Consider the following 17,101-nt stretch of genomic DNA (forward strand, 5'->3'; position numbering starts at 1 on the left):
GACACCATGATCAATAAACCAGGTATTGGTATTTTTGACAGTGTGGTCAGGGGCCAAGTCCTGCTGGAAAATTAAATCAGCATCTCCATAAAGCTGGTCAACAGAGGAAAGCATGAAGTGCTCTAGAATTTCCTGGTAAAGGGCTGCACCGACTTGATAAAACACAGTGGACCAACACCAGAAGATGACATGGCTCCCCAAATCATCACTGACTGTGGAAGAAAGGAAGAGTGGAGAGGCACAGAATCCAAGTTGCGTGAGGTCCAGTGTGAAGTTTCCACAGTCAGTGATAATTAGGGGAGTCATGTCATCTGCTGGTGTTGGTCCTCTGTGTTTTATCAAGTCCAAAGTCAGTGCAGCCCTCTACCAGGAAATTCTAGAGCACTTCATGCTTCCCTTTGCTGACCAGGTTTATAGAGAAGCTGATTTCATTTTCCAGCAGGACTTGGCACCCGACCACACTGCCAAAACTACCAATACCTGGTCACATGATCATGGGATCACTGTGTTTGATTGGCCAGCAAACTCGCCCGACCTAAACCCCATAGAGGATCTGTGGGGTATTGTCAAGAGGAAGATGAGACATCAGACCCAACAATGCAGACGAGCTGAAGGCCGCTATCAAAGCAACCTGGACTTCCATAACACCTCAGCAGTGCCACAGGCTGATCGCCTCCATGCCGCGCTGCATTGATGCCGTAATTCATGCAAAAGGAGCCCTGACCAAGTATTGAGAGCATACTATACTGTACATGGACATACTTTTCACTAAGCCAACATTTCTGTAATAATCTAATTTTCTGAGATACTGAATTTTTTGGGTTTTCTCTAGCTGTAAGCCATAATCATCAAAATGAAAAGAAAGAAATGCTCGAAATATATCACTCTGTATGTAACGCATCTATATAAAATATATGAGTTTGACTTTTTGAATTGAATTACTGAAATAAATTAACTTTTTGATGATATTCTAATTTTATCAGATGCACCTGTATATGACATTTATTTGGTAAACCAGTTTAATAAATTCTCTGCTTATGTTTTTTTTAATTTTATTTATTATAGGTTGACAGCTGAATTAAACTGTAGAAAAAAATAGTATACATAATACATTTTATATTTGTAATTTATTATTGTTTAATACTGTAATTACCTCATACAATTCCATTATTAAACAACAGTACACTGTCCTCCTCAGCCTGCACTGGCTCATTTTTTGTAAAAGAAGTTCCATCTACCATATGAGCACTATGACATAGTTATCACATGATTGGAAACCATTCTGATTGGTCAGACAGGGACAGACATATAAGGCATGTATTTGGTATACCAGTTTATTACATTCTTTGCTTGTGTTTTATTATTTATTTATTATAGGATCACAACTGAATAAAATAGTTAAAAAAAATTAATACTGTAATTTATTTTTTTTTTAACTTGTGTTTTTTTTTTTTTTTTATTATTATTACTGTAGCTGTCTCTTACAATTGCATTATGAAACAATGGTACACTACTATTTAGCTTATGAGCATTATGAGATAATTGAACACCATTCTGATTGGTTAGACAGGGACAGATATATAAGAATTTTTTTTTGGTAAACCAGTTTAATAAATTCTCTGCTTATGTTATTGTATATTTTATTATAGGATGACAGCTGAATAAAACTGTAGAAAAAAATATACACAATAATACTTTTTATATCTGTAATTTAATATTGTTTAATATTGTAATTATCTCATACAATTCCATTATTAAACAACAGTACTTTGTCCTCTTCAGCCTGAATGGGGGTGTTACTGGGATCCCTGTGCAAGGGAAGAAACACCTGGAAGTGTCATAGTACATATAATGCACAGATTAAATGTGAAAAAATATATCTGATGACAGCTCCACTTTATGTACAGATAAACAATATGCGGTCTATTGGTACAAAAAAAAAAAAAAAAGAAATGTTGGATGGGTGTGACAAACCTAACCGTCACAAATTCTGACTATATTTTGCTTAATACAGTGATTTCCTATGATTATCAGCTTCACCTAGTGGCCGTAATGTGGTATTTTCCTGACTGAGGTATTTCCCCCAAAAAATACCACATTATGGCCACCAGGTGGAGCTAGTAAATGGTCTTTTTAAGCAGAATCCATGAGGGCTGGGTGAATGTTTGTGAATTTTTTTCAACATTTTTTTTTATATATATATTTATATATATATTTATTTATATACATTTATTTATATTTATTTATTAATATTATTATTATTATTTATTTTTTTTTACAAAAAGACCCCTTGGTGCTTTCACTAGAATTAAATATTTCAGTTTAACTTGCTTTGGCTTGTGCTTTTGGGGTATTTTTTTTTTACTTCAAATTAATAATCACCTTTAGATCATTTTCTCTTATTGCAATTTAAAAAAAAAAAATGTTTGCTTGCATAAGGCGAGTATTTTCTAAATCAACTGATAAAAAGTCTCAGTACAGCCCAAATATTTAATGGTACTGTTATCTCGTGTCAGGGTATCCATAGCAACAACATCCTCTCAAGTTCCTTTCCCTGATGTCAATTTAAATGATGCCTTTGAAAACTTTGCCCTGGATTTCTCCAGAGAGAAGAAATTGTTGGAAGGACTGGACTATGTAACCGGTAAGTAGATAAAATGCTTAAAACATTTTTTTTTTAAAATTCCACTTTTCCTCTTTCATTTTCCTTTTATGTCTGAATATACACATACTTTTACATTTGCCATGGCATTGTGCTGGAACTATGTGTTCCTTTGTTAAAGATTCTTGAAAGTTGTCAGACAATAAGAGGCAGATGTCGGGTCTTTGCTAGAATCTACAAATTTACTCCCATCCGTCAAATTGATATTGAAGCTGAACTCCGGCAGAAATTTTTTAATCTTTTTTCAAAAAAGGCCGTAACCGCTTTTTTCACTGGGCAATTTTCTACATTTTTTCCCATGTTTTTACATATTTTTTTGCAAGCAGTTATGTTTTCTAAAAGCAAGGGACCCTGGAGAATAAAATGGAGGACAACTGAATAAAATTGTAGGAAAAATTTAATATATACTGTAAATCATCTTTTTTTTTTTTTTTTTTACATTTTTGTAATTTATTATGTTTATGTAGCTTTTTTTGTTAAAGTGGTTCTAAAGCCTTCAGGTTATTTACCTTAATGCATTCCATGCATTAGGATAAAACACCGTTTGTGCTGCAGGAGCCCCCCCACTCCTTTTTTATTCTTACCTGAGCCCCATTCAATCAAGCAGCGCACATGAGAGCAGCTCTCGCTGTTTCCCTCCTCATCGAGCAGATTGATAGCCATTGGCTCCCGCTCCTGTCAATCAACTCCAGCGAATAGGGAGCCGGGCGGTAGTGCCGGTCTATTGACGCAAGCAGGCATGGGTGCCCCCAGGAAAAGTGGCTTTCCCTGGTAGTGTTCGCTGAAGAGGAGGGGCCTGGAGTGCCGGCGGGGGCCAGAAAAGGAGAATTGGGCTGCTCTGTGCAAAACCATTACACAGAGCAGGTAAGTATAACATGATTGTTATTTTAATAAAAAAAAAAAAACAAAGGTTTAATATCACTTAAAATACTGTAATTTATTATTTTTTAAATTCTTAATTTATTTTATTTTTTTTATTACTCTAGCGGTCTCTTACAATAACATTATTAAACAATGGTACACTGACATTTTTTGTGAATAATGCATAAGGCATTTATTTGGTATACTGTTTTTTTTAATTTTATTATAGGTTAGCAACTGAATAAACTTGTTAAAAAATATATATATAATATAATAATTATATATAATAATCATATATTATATAATAATAATATGTACATGTCTCGTCCACATCAGTGCCTTACCCCTCAAATAAGCTTCTGGAAAAATGGTCAAACATTCCCATAGACACACTCCTAAACCTTGTGGACAGCCTTCCCAGAAGAGTTGAAGCTGTTATAGCTGCAAAGGGTGGGCCAACTCAATATTGAACCCTATGGACTAAGGCTGGGATGCCATTAAAGTTCATGCTTCCCACCCACTTCTGCCCTCTATTGTAGACACAGATCAGACTGGGTTCATGGCACACAGGTCAACGGATATTAACCTCCGCAGATTATTCACCAATTTACATGCCATACATGACAATGTGGGCACTAGAACGGTTGCCTCCTTCGATATCGAAAAGGCATTCGATTCAATCGAATGGCCATTTCTCTGGGAAACCCTGCGGAGGATGGGATTTCCGTTGGTTTTTATTGCCTGGCTGCAAACTTTATACAAATCCCCGAGGGCAGCAATCAGATTGGGAGGAAATGTTTCTCCCCCCTTCCCGCTGTCCAGGGGTACAAGGCAGGGCTGCCCCCTCTCTCCGGCATTATTCGCAATAGCTATGGAACCAGTGGCGGAGGCACTGCGGGTCTCACCCCATATAAAAGGATTAAAAATAGCCTGGCTGGAGGAGAGGGTAGCTCTGTATGCGGACGACCTCCTCCTCTTTCTGAATGACGCGGACTCCTCTCTTAGAGGAGCGCTGCAAGTATTGACTGAATTCTCCAAAGTAACAGGATTAAGGGTGAACTGGACAAAATCCCAGTTGCTGGCTATTGACACTGAGGCAAAAAGACTGGCCCCGCAGGATCTGCAGATGCAGTGGGTGGACGAAATGGTGTACTTAGGGGTACGCGTCTCGAGAGACGCATCCAGCTTTATCCCCCTTAACCTAGACCCGGTAGTCCAAGTAGTCAAGGCCAAACTCAAAGCTTGGGAGAACCTTCCTCTATCCCTATTGGGCCGCATTAACTTAATTAAAATGAAAATCATACCTAAATTTACATACCTATTTCGTAATTCCCCACAATGGATACCTCGCTCATTTTTCAAGAAATTGAACCAAATTTTCTCCTCCTTCCTCTGGGGTCCATATCCCCCTAGATTTAAACTCTCCACACTAATGCGTCCGGTGTCACAGGGGGGGCTGGCATTCCCAGACTGCCAGAAATATTTTCTGGCAGCCCAGCTGGTCACGGCAGTTTGGTGGCTAGTACCGGATGCGTCCAACCCCGCTGCGGTTCTGGAGGCTGCGGTGGTTCGCTCTGTGGAAGCCCTTACACATTTACCGCTTCGAGGTCCCAAGGCTCCATATGATTTGACCACCTCCATGCACACGACTCTAAGGGCCTGGAGGGCAGGACTGGAACTCGAGAAGTTCCCACGAAATGCAGTCTCCCCGCACACCCCCCTTTGGAACAACCCTACCCTACCCCATCTCTACTCATTACCAGACCCTAAAATATGGGCCAAATGCGGTCTTAAACTGATATCTGACCTCACCACCGGCACCGCCATACACTCCTTCAATCACCTGGTATCCCAATACAATGTGCCTCCCTCGCATCTATTTCGCTATATGCAACTGTCTCATGCGTTCAAAGCCCAAATAATACCCAACGACACGCAAATAGTGCAATCCGATCTGGAGAGGGTCACAAGATATGAATGTACCAAGAAACCGACCTCAGTCCTTTATGCACATCTCCTAAGAGTTTCCTCTCCAGATCTGTCAAAGCTCCGGCAGCAATGGACACAGGATATCCCGACACTGGACTCCGAGGATTGGGAGGACATGTGGGAATTCCCCTTCAAAATCCTGGTCTCACTTCGAGACCGTCTCATACAATACAAAATACTACATCGGGCATATCTCACCCCATATAGATTGCATAAGATGAGAACCTCCCTGTCCTCGGAGTGTTGGAGATGTACTAGGGATCCAGGTGATTTTATACATATTTTCTGGTCCTGTCCAGCAATTAAAAACTACTGGTCAGAAGTAATATCTGTAATACAAGAAGTGGTAAAAACAGACATAGCCCTGACCCCGCAGATCTGCCTTCTAGGTTTAGTGGAAGAATTAGCCCCCAAGATAGCAGAGAGAACCCTCATAGGGCTCTTGCTCTTTTATGCAAGGAAAATGATCACTCTCTGCTGGAAAAAACGTGCCCCGCCATCCATATTGTTATGGAAAACACATGTCAATAAAGTAATACCACTCTATAAGGAAACCTATCAAAATAGGGGATGCCCCAAAAAATATGATAGAGTGTGGGCCAAATGGCTAGCTGAGGCCTCCACGGCAACCGCAGACTGATTGAACAGGTACATAATACCAGTCTACGGGAGAAAGTGATACTGATACATTGGTTGATTTTATGGTAATGTAACCTCGGAAAAGGGTTTATTTGACATCTAATATTGTCCCATGAGTCTCAGCTGATAAATCTGATCCTGAAATACTTAATTGAGCAGGAGCCAATACCGCACTAGGTTTGTTTCTTATTGTTTTTTTTTTCTTTCGGACATGCTACAGATGTATGATATTAATGCTGGATGCAGCCCAATGGCCGGCTGGCACTGACTCCTGCGTGGGTCTAGTCCCAATGCTGTGGCAGGTTTAATTGTTGTTAATTGTTTGTATGTCTTATACTCAATAAAAAGATTTTCAAAAAAAAAAAAAAAAAGTTCATGCTTCCCAAAACTTTTGGTAATCTAGTGTGTGTATATATAGATATATATTTATATATATATATATATATATATATATTTTTTTTTTTATATTTGCATTTTGTTTTAATACTGTAATTTTCTCATACAATTAAATTATTAACCGGTTCAATACCGGGCATTTTCACCCCCTTCCTTCCCAGACCAATTTTTAGTTTTCGGCGCTGTCGCACTTTAAACGACAATTGCGCGATCGTGCGACGTTGTACCCAAACAAAATTGATGTCCTTTTTTCCCCACAAATAGAGCTTTCTTTTGGTGGTATTTGATCACCTCTGCGGTTTTTATTTTTTGCGCTATAAACAAAAGAAGAGCGAACAATTTTGAAAAAAACACAATATTTTTTACTTTTTGCTATAATAAATATCCCAATTTTTAAAAAAAAAAACAAATTTTTTCCTCAGTTTCGGATGATACGTATTCTTCTACATATTTTTGGTAAAAAAAAACGCAATAAGCGTATATTGATTGGTTTGCGCAAAAGTTATAGCGTCTATAAAATACGGGATAGATTTATGGCATTTTTTTAAAAAAAATTTTTTTTTTTTTTTTTTTTTTACTAGTAATAGCGGCGATCGCGATTTTTTTTCGTGACTGCAACATTATGGCGGACACATCGGACACTTTTGACACATTTTTGGGACCATTCACATTTATACAGCGATCAATGCTATAAAATTACATTGATTACTGTGTAAATGTGACAGGCAGTGAAGGGGTTAACCACTAGGGGGCGGGGAGGGGTTAAATGTGTTTTCTAGGGAATGCTTCTAACTGTAGGGGGAGGGGACGCACAAGGGGAGGAGACCGATCAGGGTTCCTCCGTTCTGGGAACACAGATCGCTCTCCTCTGAGCTGACAGGACGTGGATCTCTGTGTTTACACACAGAGATCCACGGTCCGGCCCGGTTAACGGGCAATCGCGGGTGCCCGGCGGACATCGCGGCCGCCGGGCACACGCACCGGGTCCCGAGCAACGCGGCGGGCGCGCGCGCGCCCCCTAGGCGGCTGGGAACCCGAGGCCGTCATATGACGTCCACCCAGGATGGGAGATCCCATCTGTGGACGTCATTTGACAATAGGCCGGTGCTGAAGTGGTTAAACAAGAGTACACTATCCTCTTCAACTTGCAGTGACATGTACAGGCTGGAGGGTCATTTTTTTAGATCATTATATGTATAGTATAATAGATAATTTTGTATGTTTGTGTAAAGGCAGGTGTCCCAATATTTTTGGTATTGTAGTGGTAATTAACAGTTTATCAAACCCATATTTTCTTTACAAAAACGCATAATTTTGGGGCACAATTTTATTGTAAAATATAAATGATGAGGCACATTGGGTAAATGGATACCAAACATGTCAAGTCTTAAAATTGTTGGAACAGGAAGGGGCCATCCCCCAAACTGTTCCCACAAAGTTGGGAGGTTGAAATTGTCCAAAATGTCTTCGTAATTCTAACGCCTTAAGAGTTCCCTTCACTGGAACCAACGAGCCAAGCCCAACCCCTGAAAAGAAACCCCCACACCATAATCCCCCTCTGCCAAATGATTTGGACCAGTGTTCAAAGCAAGGTCCATAAAGACATGGATGAGTTAGTTTGGGGTGGAGGAACTTGACTGGCCTGCACAGTCCTGACCTCAACCTCATAAAACACCTTTGGGATGAATTAGAGCAGAGACTGCAAGCCAGGCCTTGAGGTCAGGCCAGTCAAGTTCCTCCACCCCAAACTCGCTCATCCATGTCTTTATGGACCTTCATTTGTGCACTGGTCCAAATCATTGGTGGAGGGGGGATTATGATGGGGGGTTGTTTTCTAGGGGTTGTGCTTGGCCCCTTAGTTCCAGTGAAGGGAACTCGGCATACCAAGACATTTTGGACAATTTCATGCTCCCAACTTTGTGGGAACAGTTTGGGGATGACCCCTTCCTGTTCCAACATGGCTGCGCACCAGTGCACAAAGCAAGGTCCATAAAGACACGGATGAGCGAATTTGGGATGGAGGAACTTGACTGGCTTGCACAGAGTCTGGACCTCAACCCGATAGAACACCTTTGGGATAAATTACAGTGCAGATTGTGAGCCAGGCCTTCTCATCCAAGATCAGTGCCTGACCTCACAAATGCTCCCCTGAAAAACAACCGCACACTATATTCCCCGCTCCACCAAATGATTTGGACCAGTGCACAAAGCAAGGTCCATAAAGACATGGATGAGTGAGTTTGGGGTGGAGGAACTTGACTGGCCTGCACAGAGTCCTGACCTCAAACCGATAGAACACCTTTGGGATAAATTAGTGTAGAGACTGTGAGTCAGGCCTTCTCGTCCAACATTAGTGCCTGACCTCACAAATGTGCTTCTGGAAAAATGGTCAAACATTCCCATTCCCACGACGTATGGACCTGGCAGCGAAAGGGTTAAAAAAAAAAAAAAACTCATACTGGTGGGCGCCTCTCTAGGAAGGGCGCCTGTATGCACATGCCTACAGTGCCTAGCAGAAAAACCGTCCCTGATAATAACAAAGGTTTGTTAAGGGGAAATATTTCTTTGACTTGTTTAAATTCTGTTGACTAGTTGGTCCACAAATGCCTGTTGCCCTTTCATTGCCACAGCACAGTGAGTGCAAAAGCTGCACTAGCTTGACATATACTATATGGCCAAAAGTCTGTCAACACCTCACTATGACACCTATATGAGTTTGTTGGACACCCCATTAAAAAACCATGGACATTATGGAGTAGGCCCCCTTTGGAGCTCTAACAGCCTCCATTCTTCTGGGAGGGCTTTCTACAAGGGTGTCTGTGGGAATTTGTGCACATTTGTGAGGTCAGGTACTGATGCTGGATTAGAAAACCTGGCCCACAATTGATGTTCCAGTTCATCCCAAGGGTGATCAGTAGAGTTAAAGTCAGAGCTCTGTCAACACCTCACTATCCAGGGCCGGCGCTACCACTAGGCAAACTAGGCAGCCACTTAGGGCGCCCGGCCACTCGTTTCCCTACTCTCCCGCCGGTGCGGTGCAGCTTTGTAACTAACGCTATCTCAGGCAGCAGCTCCGTTCCACCGATCACTGATCATTAGGGCGCAGCCCAGCATTGGAGGACATGGCCAAAGTCTCCCGGCGGCGCTGACAAAACAGAAGCAAACATCCCCTGCCAGCGCTGCTGCGCACCTCTATGATCCGTGACACCACTGATTTTTCTGTCTCTCTCATAGACTCTCTGGTGATTGTCCCACTTGGGCCACTCCCCATCCCAGACCAGTACAGGAGCTCTGCCTTTCCTAGAGGCCGCTCTCCTTCCCTCCCGGCCGCCCTGTCCTGTATGCGGCAGCATCACATGACCTGCTAGCCTATAGCTGATTGGAGTAGAGGGCGCTCCAGAGTCTGTGCCTCCTATCACACCTTTATGAGTTTGTTGGCCACCCCATTGCAATACTATAGTCCTTAATATGGAGTTGGTCCCCTTTGGGTCTATAATGCCGCGTACACACGATCGGACTTTACGGCATACTTGGTCCGGCGTGCCGGATTTCGTCGGACAATTCGATCGTGTGTGGGCTCCAGCGGACTTTGTTTTCTCAAAAGTTTGAGGGACTTAGATTTGAAACATGTTTCAAATCTATCCGACAGGTGGAGTCCGGTGTTCTGACATGTAGTGTCCTCCTATCAGATAGTGTCCGCCCCGTACTGCGCAGGCGCAGCGCCTGCGCAGTACGGAGCAGCAGGAGATGCCGAAAATGTCCGAAGTTGATCAGCTGACCATCAGCTATACACGGCGCTCGGGCACCTGTTAGCGATGGCTGTGTAAGAGGGCCCCTCGCGGGCTCGCTTCGCTCGCCACGCTTCGGGAACGGCCTCGCTGCGCTCGGCAACTATTTATTCTAACTCTATGTCCACTTGGATAGTAGGGAATGATCCTGGACATAGGGTAAGAATAAATGCGCAGGCGCCGTGTACAGCTGACGATCAGCTGTTGAACTTCGGAGACTTTCGGCGTCTCGTTTGTCCTCCGTACTGCGCCTGCGCAGTACAGGGCGCACACTTCTGGATAGGGGACTGTATTCGACAAGACACCGGTCGAAAAGTCCGCTCCTCTGTATGCTAGTCCGACGGACAAAAAACGACGCTAGGGCAGCTATTGGCTACTGGCTATGAACTTCCTTGTTTTAGTCCGGTCGTACGTCATCACATACGAATCCGTCGGACTTTGGTTGATCGTGTGTAGGCAAGTCCGTTCATTCGGAAAGTCAGTCGAAAAGTCCGCCGGGCAAAGTATGCCGTAAAGTCCGGTCGTGTGTACGTGGCATTACACTCTCCATTCTTCTGGGAAGGCTTTCCCACAAGAATGTCTGTGGGAATTTGCACCCATTTTTGTGGTCAGGTACTGATGTTGGATGAGAAAACCTGGTTAACAATTGACGTTCCAGTTCATCCCAAAAGTGTTCGGTAGGATTGAGGTTAGGACTTGGTTCAAGCCATTTGAGTTCCTCCAATCAAGTTGGTCAAACCATGTTTAGGGTTCTTCATCTTTGAGGAATCAGGAAGGAATTTTTTTCCTCCCTGTGGAGCAAATTTCAACCATCACATGACCTGCTAGCCTATAGCTGATTGGAGTAGAGGGCGCTTCGGGGTCGGTGTCTCCTATCAAACCTATATGAGTTGGTTGGACACCTCATTGCAATACTATAGACATTAATGTAGAGTTGGTCCTCTTTTGGGTCTATAACACTCTCCATTCTCCTGGGAAGTCTTTCCCACAAGAATGTCTGTGGGCATTTGCACTTATTTGTGAGGTCAGGTACTGATGTGGGATAGGAAAACCTGGCTGACAGTTGATGTTCCAGGTCATCGCAAAAGTGTTCGGTAGGGTTGAGGTTAGGTCTTGGTTCAAGCCACTTGAGTTCCTCCAATCAAGCCGGTCAAACCATGTTTAAGGTTCTTCGTGTTTGAGGGATCAGGAAGTCATTCTTTCTCACGTGGAGCAAATTACAACCATGCTTGATTTACATACCATGCTTTTTTTTTTTTTTGCCTTCCTCTGGATCAACTGTGAGCATAGGGATGGAGGTGTATGGAGGTTTTCTTATTATTTCTTTTTTCTATTGGCTTAACTAGATGGACTTGTGTCTGCCTTTTTTCGAAACCTGACTGTAACTATGCCACTATTTTTTTACGGAGCTGGCTTTGTACACAGGGGTACAGTCATGCTGGAACAGAAAAGGGCCTTCACCAAAGTGTTACCACAAGGTTGGATGAGCCCAAATGTCTAAAATGTCTTTGAACTCCGTACTGTAATCGTAATCGTCAAATGGAAATATGGCAATTTGGAGGGGTGTCAATGTATTTTTGGCCATTTAGTGTGCTCGGTGTATTAGATTTACATGACCATGCAGAATAGAATAGAAGACTTAATGTAGCAGAGCTGATATGAATCACTCACCTATAATAGTAATGAATTCCGGTAAGCACTGTATAATTAAACACAAGGGACAAGCAGCCATTGCCAGAGTCTGGAAAGTGAAATAAAGAATAAAAGATAAATCTAAGAATAACAATTGTTTGCAGACAGTAGAAGCGACATATACACACAAGCTGAATAATTCAGCCAATACATTGAAGGGTTCTGCATTGTTACATAATTAGGTTGAAAAAAGACCCAAGTCTGTCTAGTTCAACCAACAGAAAAAAAATAAATAGAAAACTTCCATATCCAGAATTCTATACCCATAGTTGATCAAAAGGAAGGCAAAAATCCAGCGGAGATTAAAAAAAAAACAAAAAAAAAACTTGCAATAACTGGATCAAAAGGAAAAACAATGTACATCAGTTATTGGGTTCCACATAAAATAAATAAATTAATAAATAATTAAATAAATAAAATAAATACATAGAAAACCTCCATATATAGAATCCTATACCCACAGTTGATCAAAAGGAAGGCAAAAAAAAAAAAGCAATTCTATAACTTATGGTCCAATTTGCTCCAGCAGAGATAAAAAAAAAAACTTGCAACGATTTTATAACTTTATCAAAAGGAAAAACAATGTAAACCAATTCCCGGGTTCCACGTAAAATAAATAAAATAGAATAAATAAATAGAAAACCTCCATATACGAAATCCTATACTCACAGTTGATCAAGAGGAAAGCAAAAAAAAATCCTATTGCTCCAGTGGAGATAAAATAGTTGCAATAATTATATAACTGAATCGACAGGAGAAAAAGTGTAAATCAGGGGTAGACGACTTTTCAGAGGTAAAGATCTACCATGACAACATAGAAGACAGCAAAGATCAGGTCGTAGTATGCAGGGCAGTGTACAGAGGTCAGTAGTATGTAGGGCAGTGTACAGAGGTCAGTAGTATGTAGAGCAGTGTACAGAGGTCAGTAGTATGTAGGGCAGTGTACAGAGGTCATTAGTATGCAGGGCAGTGTACAGAGGTCGGTAGTAGGTAGGGCAGTGTACAGAGGTCAGTAGTATGTAGGGCAGTGTACAGAGGTCAGTAGTATGTAGGGCAGTGTACAGAGGTCAGTAGTATGCAGTGCAGTGTACAGAGGTCTGTAGTAGGTAGGGCAGTGTACAGAGGTCAGTAGGATGTAGGGCAGTGTACAGAGGTCAGTAGTATGTAGAGCAGTGTACAGAGGTCAGTAGTATGTAGGGCAGTGTACAGAGGTCAGTAGTATGCAGTGCAGTGTACAGAGGTCTGTAGTAGGTAGGGCAGTGTACAGAGGTCAGTAGTATGCAGGGCAGTGTACAGAGGTCAGTAGTATGCAGGGCAGTGTACAGAGGTCAGTAGTATGTAGAGCAGTGTACAGAGGTCAGTAGTATGTAGGGCAGTGTACAGAGGTCAGTAGTATGCAGTGCAGTGTACAGAGGTCTGTAGTAGGTAGGGCAGTGTACAGAGGTCAGTAGGATGTAGGGCAGTGTACAGAGGTCAGTAGTATGTAGGGCAGTGTACAGAGGTCAGTAGTATGTAGGGCAGTGTACAGAGGTCAGTAGTATGCAGGGCAGTGTACAGAGGTCAGTAGTATGTAGGGCAGTGTACAGAGGTCTGTAGTAGGTAGGGCAGTGTACAGAGGTCTGTAGTAGGTAGGGCAGTGTACAGAGGTCAGTAGTATGTAGGGCAGTGTACAGAGGTCAGTAGGATGTAGGGCAGTGTACAGAGGTCAGTAGGATGTAGGGCAGTGTACAGAGGTCAGTAGGATGTAGGGCAGTGTACAGAGGTCAGTAGGATGTAGGGCAGTGTACAGAGGTCAGTAGTATGTAGGGCAGTGTACAGAGGTCAGTAGTAGGTAAGACAGTGTACAGGGGTCAGTAGGATGTAGGGTTGAGTACAGAGGTCACTAGGATGTAGGGCAGAATACAGAAGTCAGTAGCATGAAGAGCAGTGTACAGAGATCAGTAGGGCAGGTGAGAAGGATGAGCAGGACAGGGGCTAGCAGGGAAGAGAACATGGCAAAGGATGGGGTCAGCAAGGCAGTGGTGTTGGAGTCAGGCAGCCACAGTACAGAGGGGTCAGAAGGACCTGGTTCAAAGGGGGGGGGGGGGTCAGAGGAGCCTGGTACAGGGGGAGGGTATAGAACTGGGTTTTCATGGGGTCTGGGGGGCACAGTACTGGAGGGTCGGAAGGGCACCGTACTTGGGGGGGGGGGGGGGTAGGGATGGGAGAGCATGTTACATGGGGGGCCTGGGAGGTATGAAACTAAGTGGTCAGGGGGCTGGAGGTTTGAAAGGCACAGTGCTGGAGGGTCAGGAGAGCATGGTGCTGGATTGTCAGGAGGGCACAGTATTGGGGGCTAAGTAGACGCAGTCCTGGGGGGGGTCAGGAGGGCATGGTACTGGGGGTCAGGGGTGCACACGGAGGGGTCAGGAGGGCACAAAGAGAGATTGGGAGGGTACAAGGGTTTTCCCAAGGCAGAGCTGGGCAGGTAAGCTGCTGTGACACAGCTACTTGTTCTTGTGGGCTGATCCGGCAGGTCCTCCTCTCTTGGCACGAAGTGCGCTGAACACTGGGAGGTGAGCCTGAACCTGCTGCTAGCAAATCCTAGGTGGCAGAGACATTCCCCACCCCACAGCCGCACCTTAAAAGGGTGGGCTGCGGGGCAGGGAATGCCTCTTCCTATGCTTCCCGATCCCGGACTAAGAGCTCAGGCGACAAGACACCTGAGCTCATCCCTTCTCTACACTGTTTGCGGGGGGAGGAGCACTTGCGGGTTGGCCTTACAGGGAATTGATCGCGATCCACCCCTCACCTGCCCACGATCGACAGGTCGCCGACCCCCGATTTAAATCAATTCCTGGGCTCCATGTAAAAAAAAAAAAAAAAATTTAATTTAAAATAAAAAAATAGAAAACCTTCAGATACGGAATTCTACACCCACCGTTAAACAAAAGGAAGGCAAAAAAAAAATCTATAAAGCATGGTCCAATTTTCTCCAGCAGGGATAAAAAAAAAAACTAAGACTATAACTGGATCAAAAAGATAAACAATGTAAACCGATTTCCAGGTTCCATATAAAATAAATAAATAAAATAGAATTAAGAAATAGAAAACCTCCATATACGGAGTCCTATACCCAAAGCTGCAAAAAAAGATTCTTTAAAGCATGATCCAATTCGCTCCAGGAAAGATAAAATACTTGCAGTAACTTTATAACTGGATTGACAGAAAAAATGTAAATCATTTCCTGGGTTCCACTTAAAATAAATAAATAAATAAAATAGAATAAATAAATAAATAAATAAATAGAAAACCTCCATATACAAAATACTGCAGTTGATCAAGAGGAAGGCAAAAAAAATCATATTGCTCCAGTGGAGATAAAATACTTGCAATAATTATATAACTGAATAGACAGGAGAAACAATGTAAATCAATTCCTGGGCTCCACGTAAAAAAAAAAAAAGAAATAAAGAAAAAAACAAAAGAAATAGAATACAATGTAAAATTAAAATAAAAAAAATAGATATAAAAAATAAATAGAAAACCTGCATATACAGAATCCTACATCTACATTTGATCCTTGGGAAGGCAAAGAAAATTCTATAAAGCATGGTCCAATTTCCTCCAGTCGAGATAAAATACTTTCTATGAATTTATAACTGAACCAACAGTAAATCAATTCCCGGGTTACACATAAAATAAATGCATCAATAAATGAAATTAATGGAATAAATAAATAGAAAACCTCCATATGTAGAATCATATACCCAAAGTTAATCAAGAGGAAGGCAAAAAAAAAAAAATTCCTATTGCTCCAGCGCGGGGACAAATACTTGCAATAATTTTACAACTGAATCCACATAAGAAACAATTTAACAATGTAAATCAATTCCTGAGCTCCACAAAAAAGAAAAAAAAAAATTGAATAAAAAAATAATAGAAAACTTCCATCTACAGAATTCTGTAAAAAAAACAGCATTTTTGCTTGGATATGATTGGATGATGGAAGTCAGCAAAGCTGCACCTCATTCGCTATCTCAGGGGAAATTTGTCTTGCTCAGTGCAACTTTCCTTGCAAAGTGAACAGTCTATTTACCTTTAGTTAAGCAACCCCGGTATGCCTTTGTCTTACCTCTCAAACCTTGTTTTTCCTGTAATGTAATGTAACATTGTCTCTGTTCAAATCACAGCTCCAAACCCTCCCACCATTCGTGAGGAACTCTGCACCGCCTCTCACGATACGATCACAGTGCACTGGATGTCCGATGACGAATTTAGTGTTGGTTCCTATGAGCTGCAATACACCATCTATACCGGGCAAGCCAACTTCATCAGTAAGATTCCACTTTTCCAGTTGATATAAGTTTGATCTGTTCAGCATCATTTATGAATATAGTATGGATCTCAAAAGCTCCACATTTTTTTTTTCCTATCATGTTGTATTGCTATACATTGGGGCAAGTCAACTAAGGAGGGGGAAGTCAACCAGCGATGGGAAAAGTCAACTGGCGATGGGGCAGGTCAACTAACAAAGGAGCATGTCAACTGATATAGAGGGGACAAGTCAACTAACGAGGGGGAAGTCAACTAACGATGGGAAAAGTCAACTGACGATGAGGCAATTCAACTGACCATGGGGCAGGTCAACTAACAAAGGGACATGTCAACTGATATAGGGGCGGGTCAACTAAAGAGGGGACAAGTCAACTCACGAGGGGGAAAGTCTGTTCAGCATCATTTATGAATATGGTATGGATCTCAAAAGCTCCACATGTATTTTATTGTCCTTTCATGTTGTATTGCTATACATCAGGGCAAGTCAACTAACGAGGGGGAGGTCAGCTAACAATGAGGAAGTCAACTAACGATGGGGAAAGTCAACTGACGATGGGGCAGGTCAACTGATGTTGGAACATGTCAGCTGATATAGGGACAAGTCTACTAACGAGGGGGAAAGTCTGTTCAGCATCATTTATGAATGTGGTATGGATCTCAAAAGCTCCACATGTACGGTATTTTATTGTCCTATCATGTTGTATTGCTATACATCAGGGCAAGTCAACTAACGAGGGGGAGGCCAGCTAACAAGGGG

At 42.4% G+C, this 17,101-nt stretch overlaps 1 protein-coding gene across 3 annotated transcripts in view; it reads left to right on the top strand.

Moving 5' to 3' along the window:
• Positions 1-17,101, top strand: part of MID2 (midline 2) — a 300,307-nt gene that overhangs the window by 149,561 nt on the left and 133,645 nt on the right. For all 3 annotated transcript variants that reach the window (XM_073600578.1, XM_073600577.1, XM_073600579.1), the window contains 2 exons: positions 2,517-2,644; positions 16,200-16,343. In XM_073600578.1, the coding sequence (XP_073456679.1) occupies positions 2,517-2,644; positions 16,200-16,343 (272 nt within the window). The remainder of the gene's footprint in view (positions 1-2,516; positions 2,645-16,199; positions 16,344-17,101) is intronic.

This window comes from Aquarana catesbeiana, linkage group LG09 (assembly GCF_042186555.1).
Source record: "Aquarana catesbeiana isolate 2022-GZ linkage group LG09, ASM4218655v1, whole genome shotgun sequence".
NCBI lineage: Eukaryota > Metazoa > Chordata > Amphibia > Anura > Ranidae > Aquarana > Aquarana catesbeiana.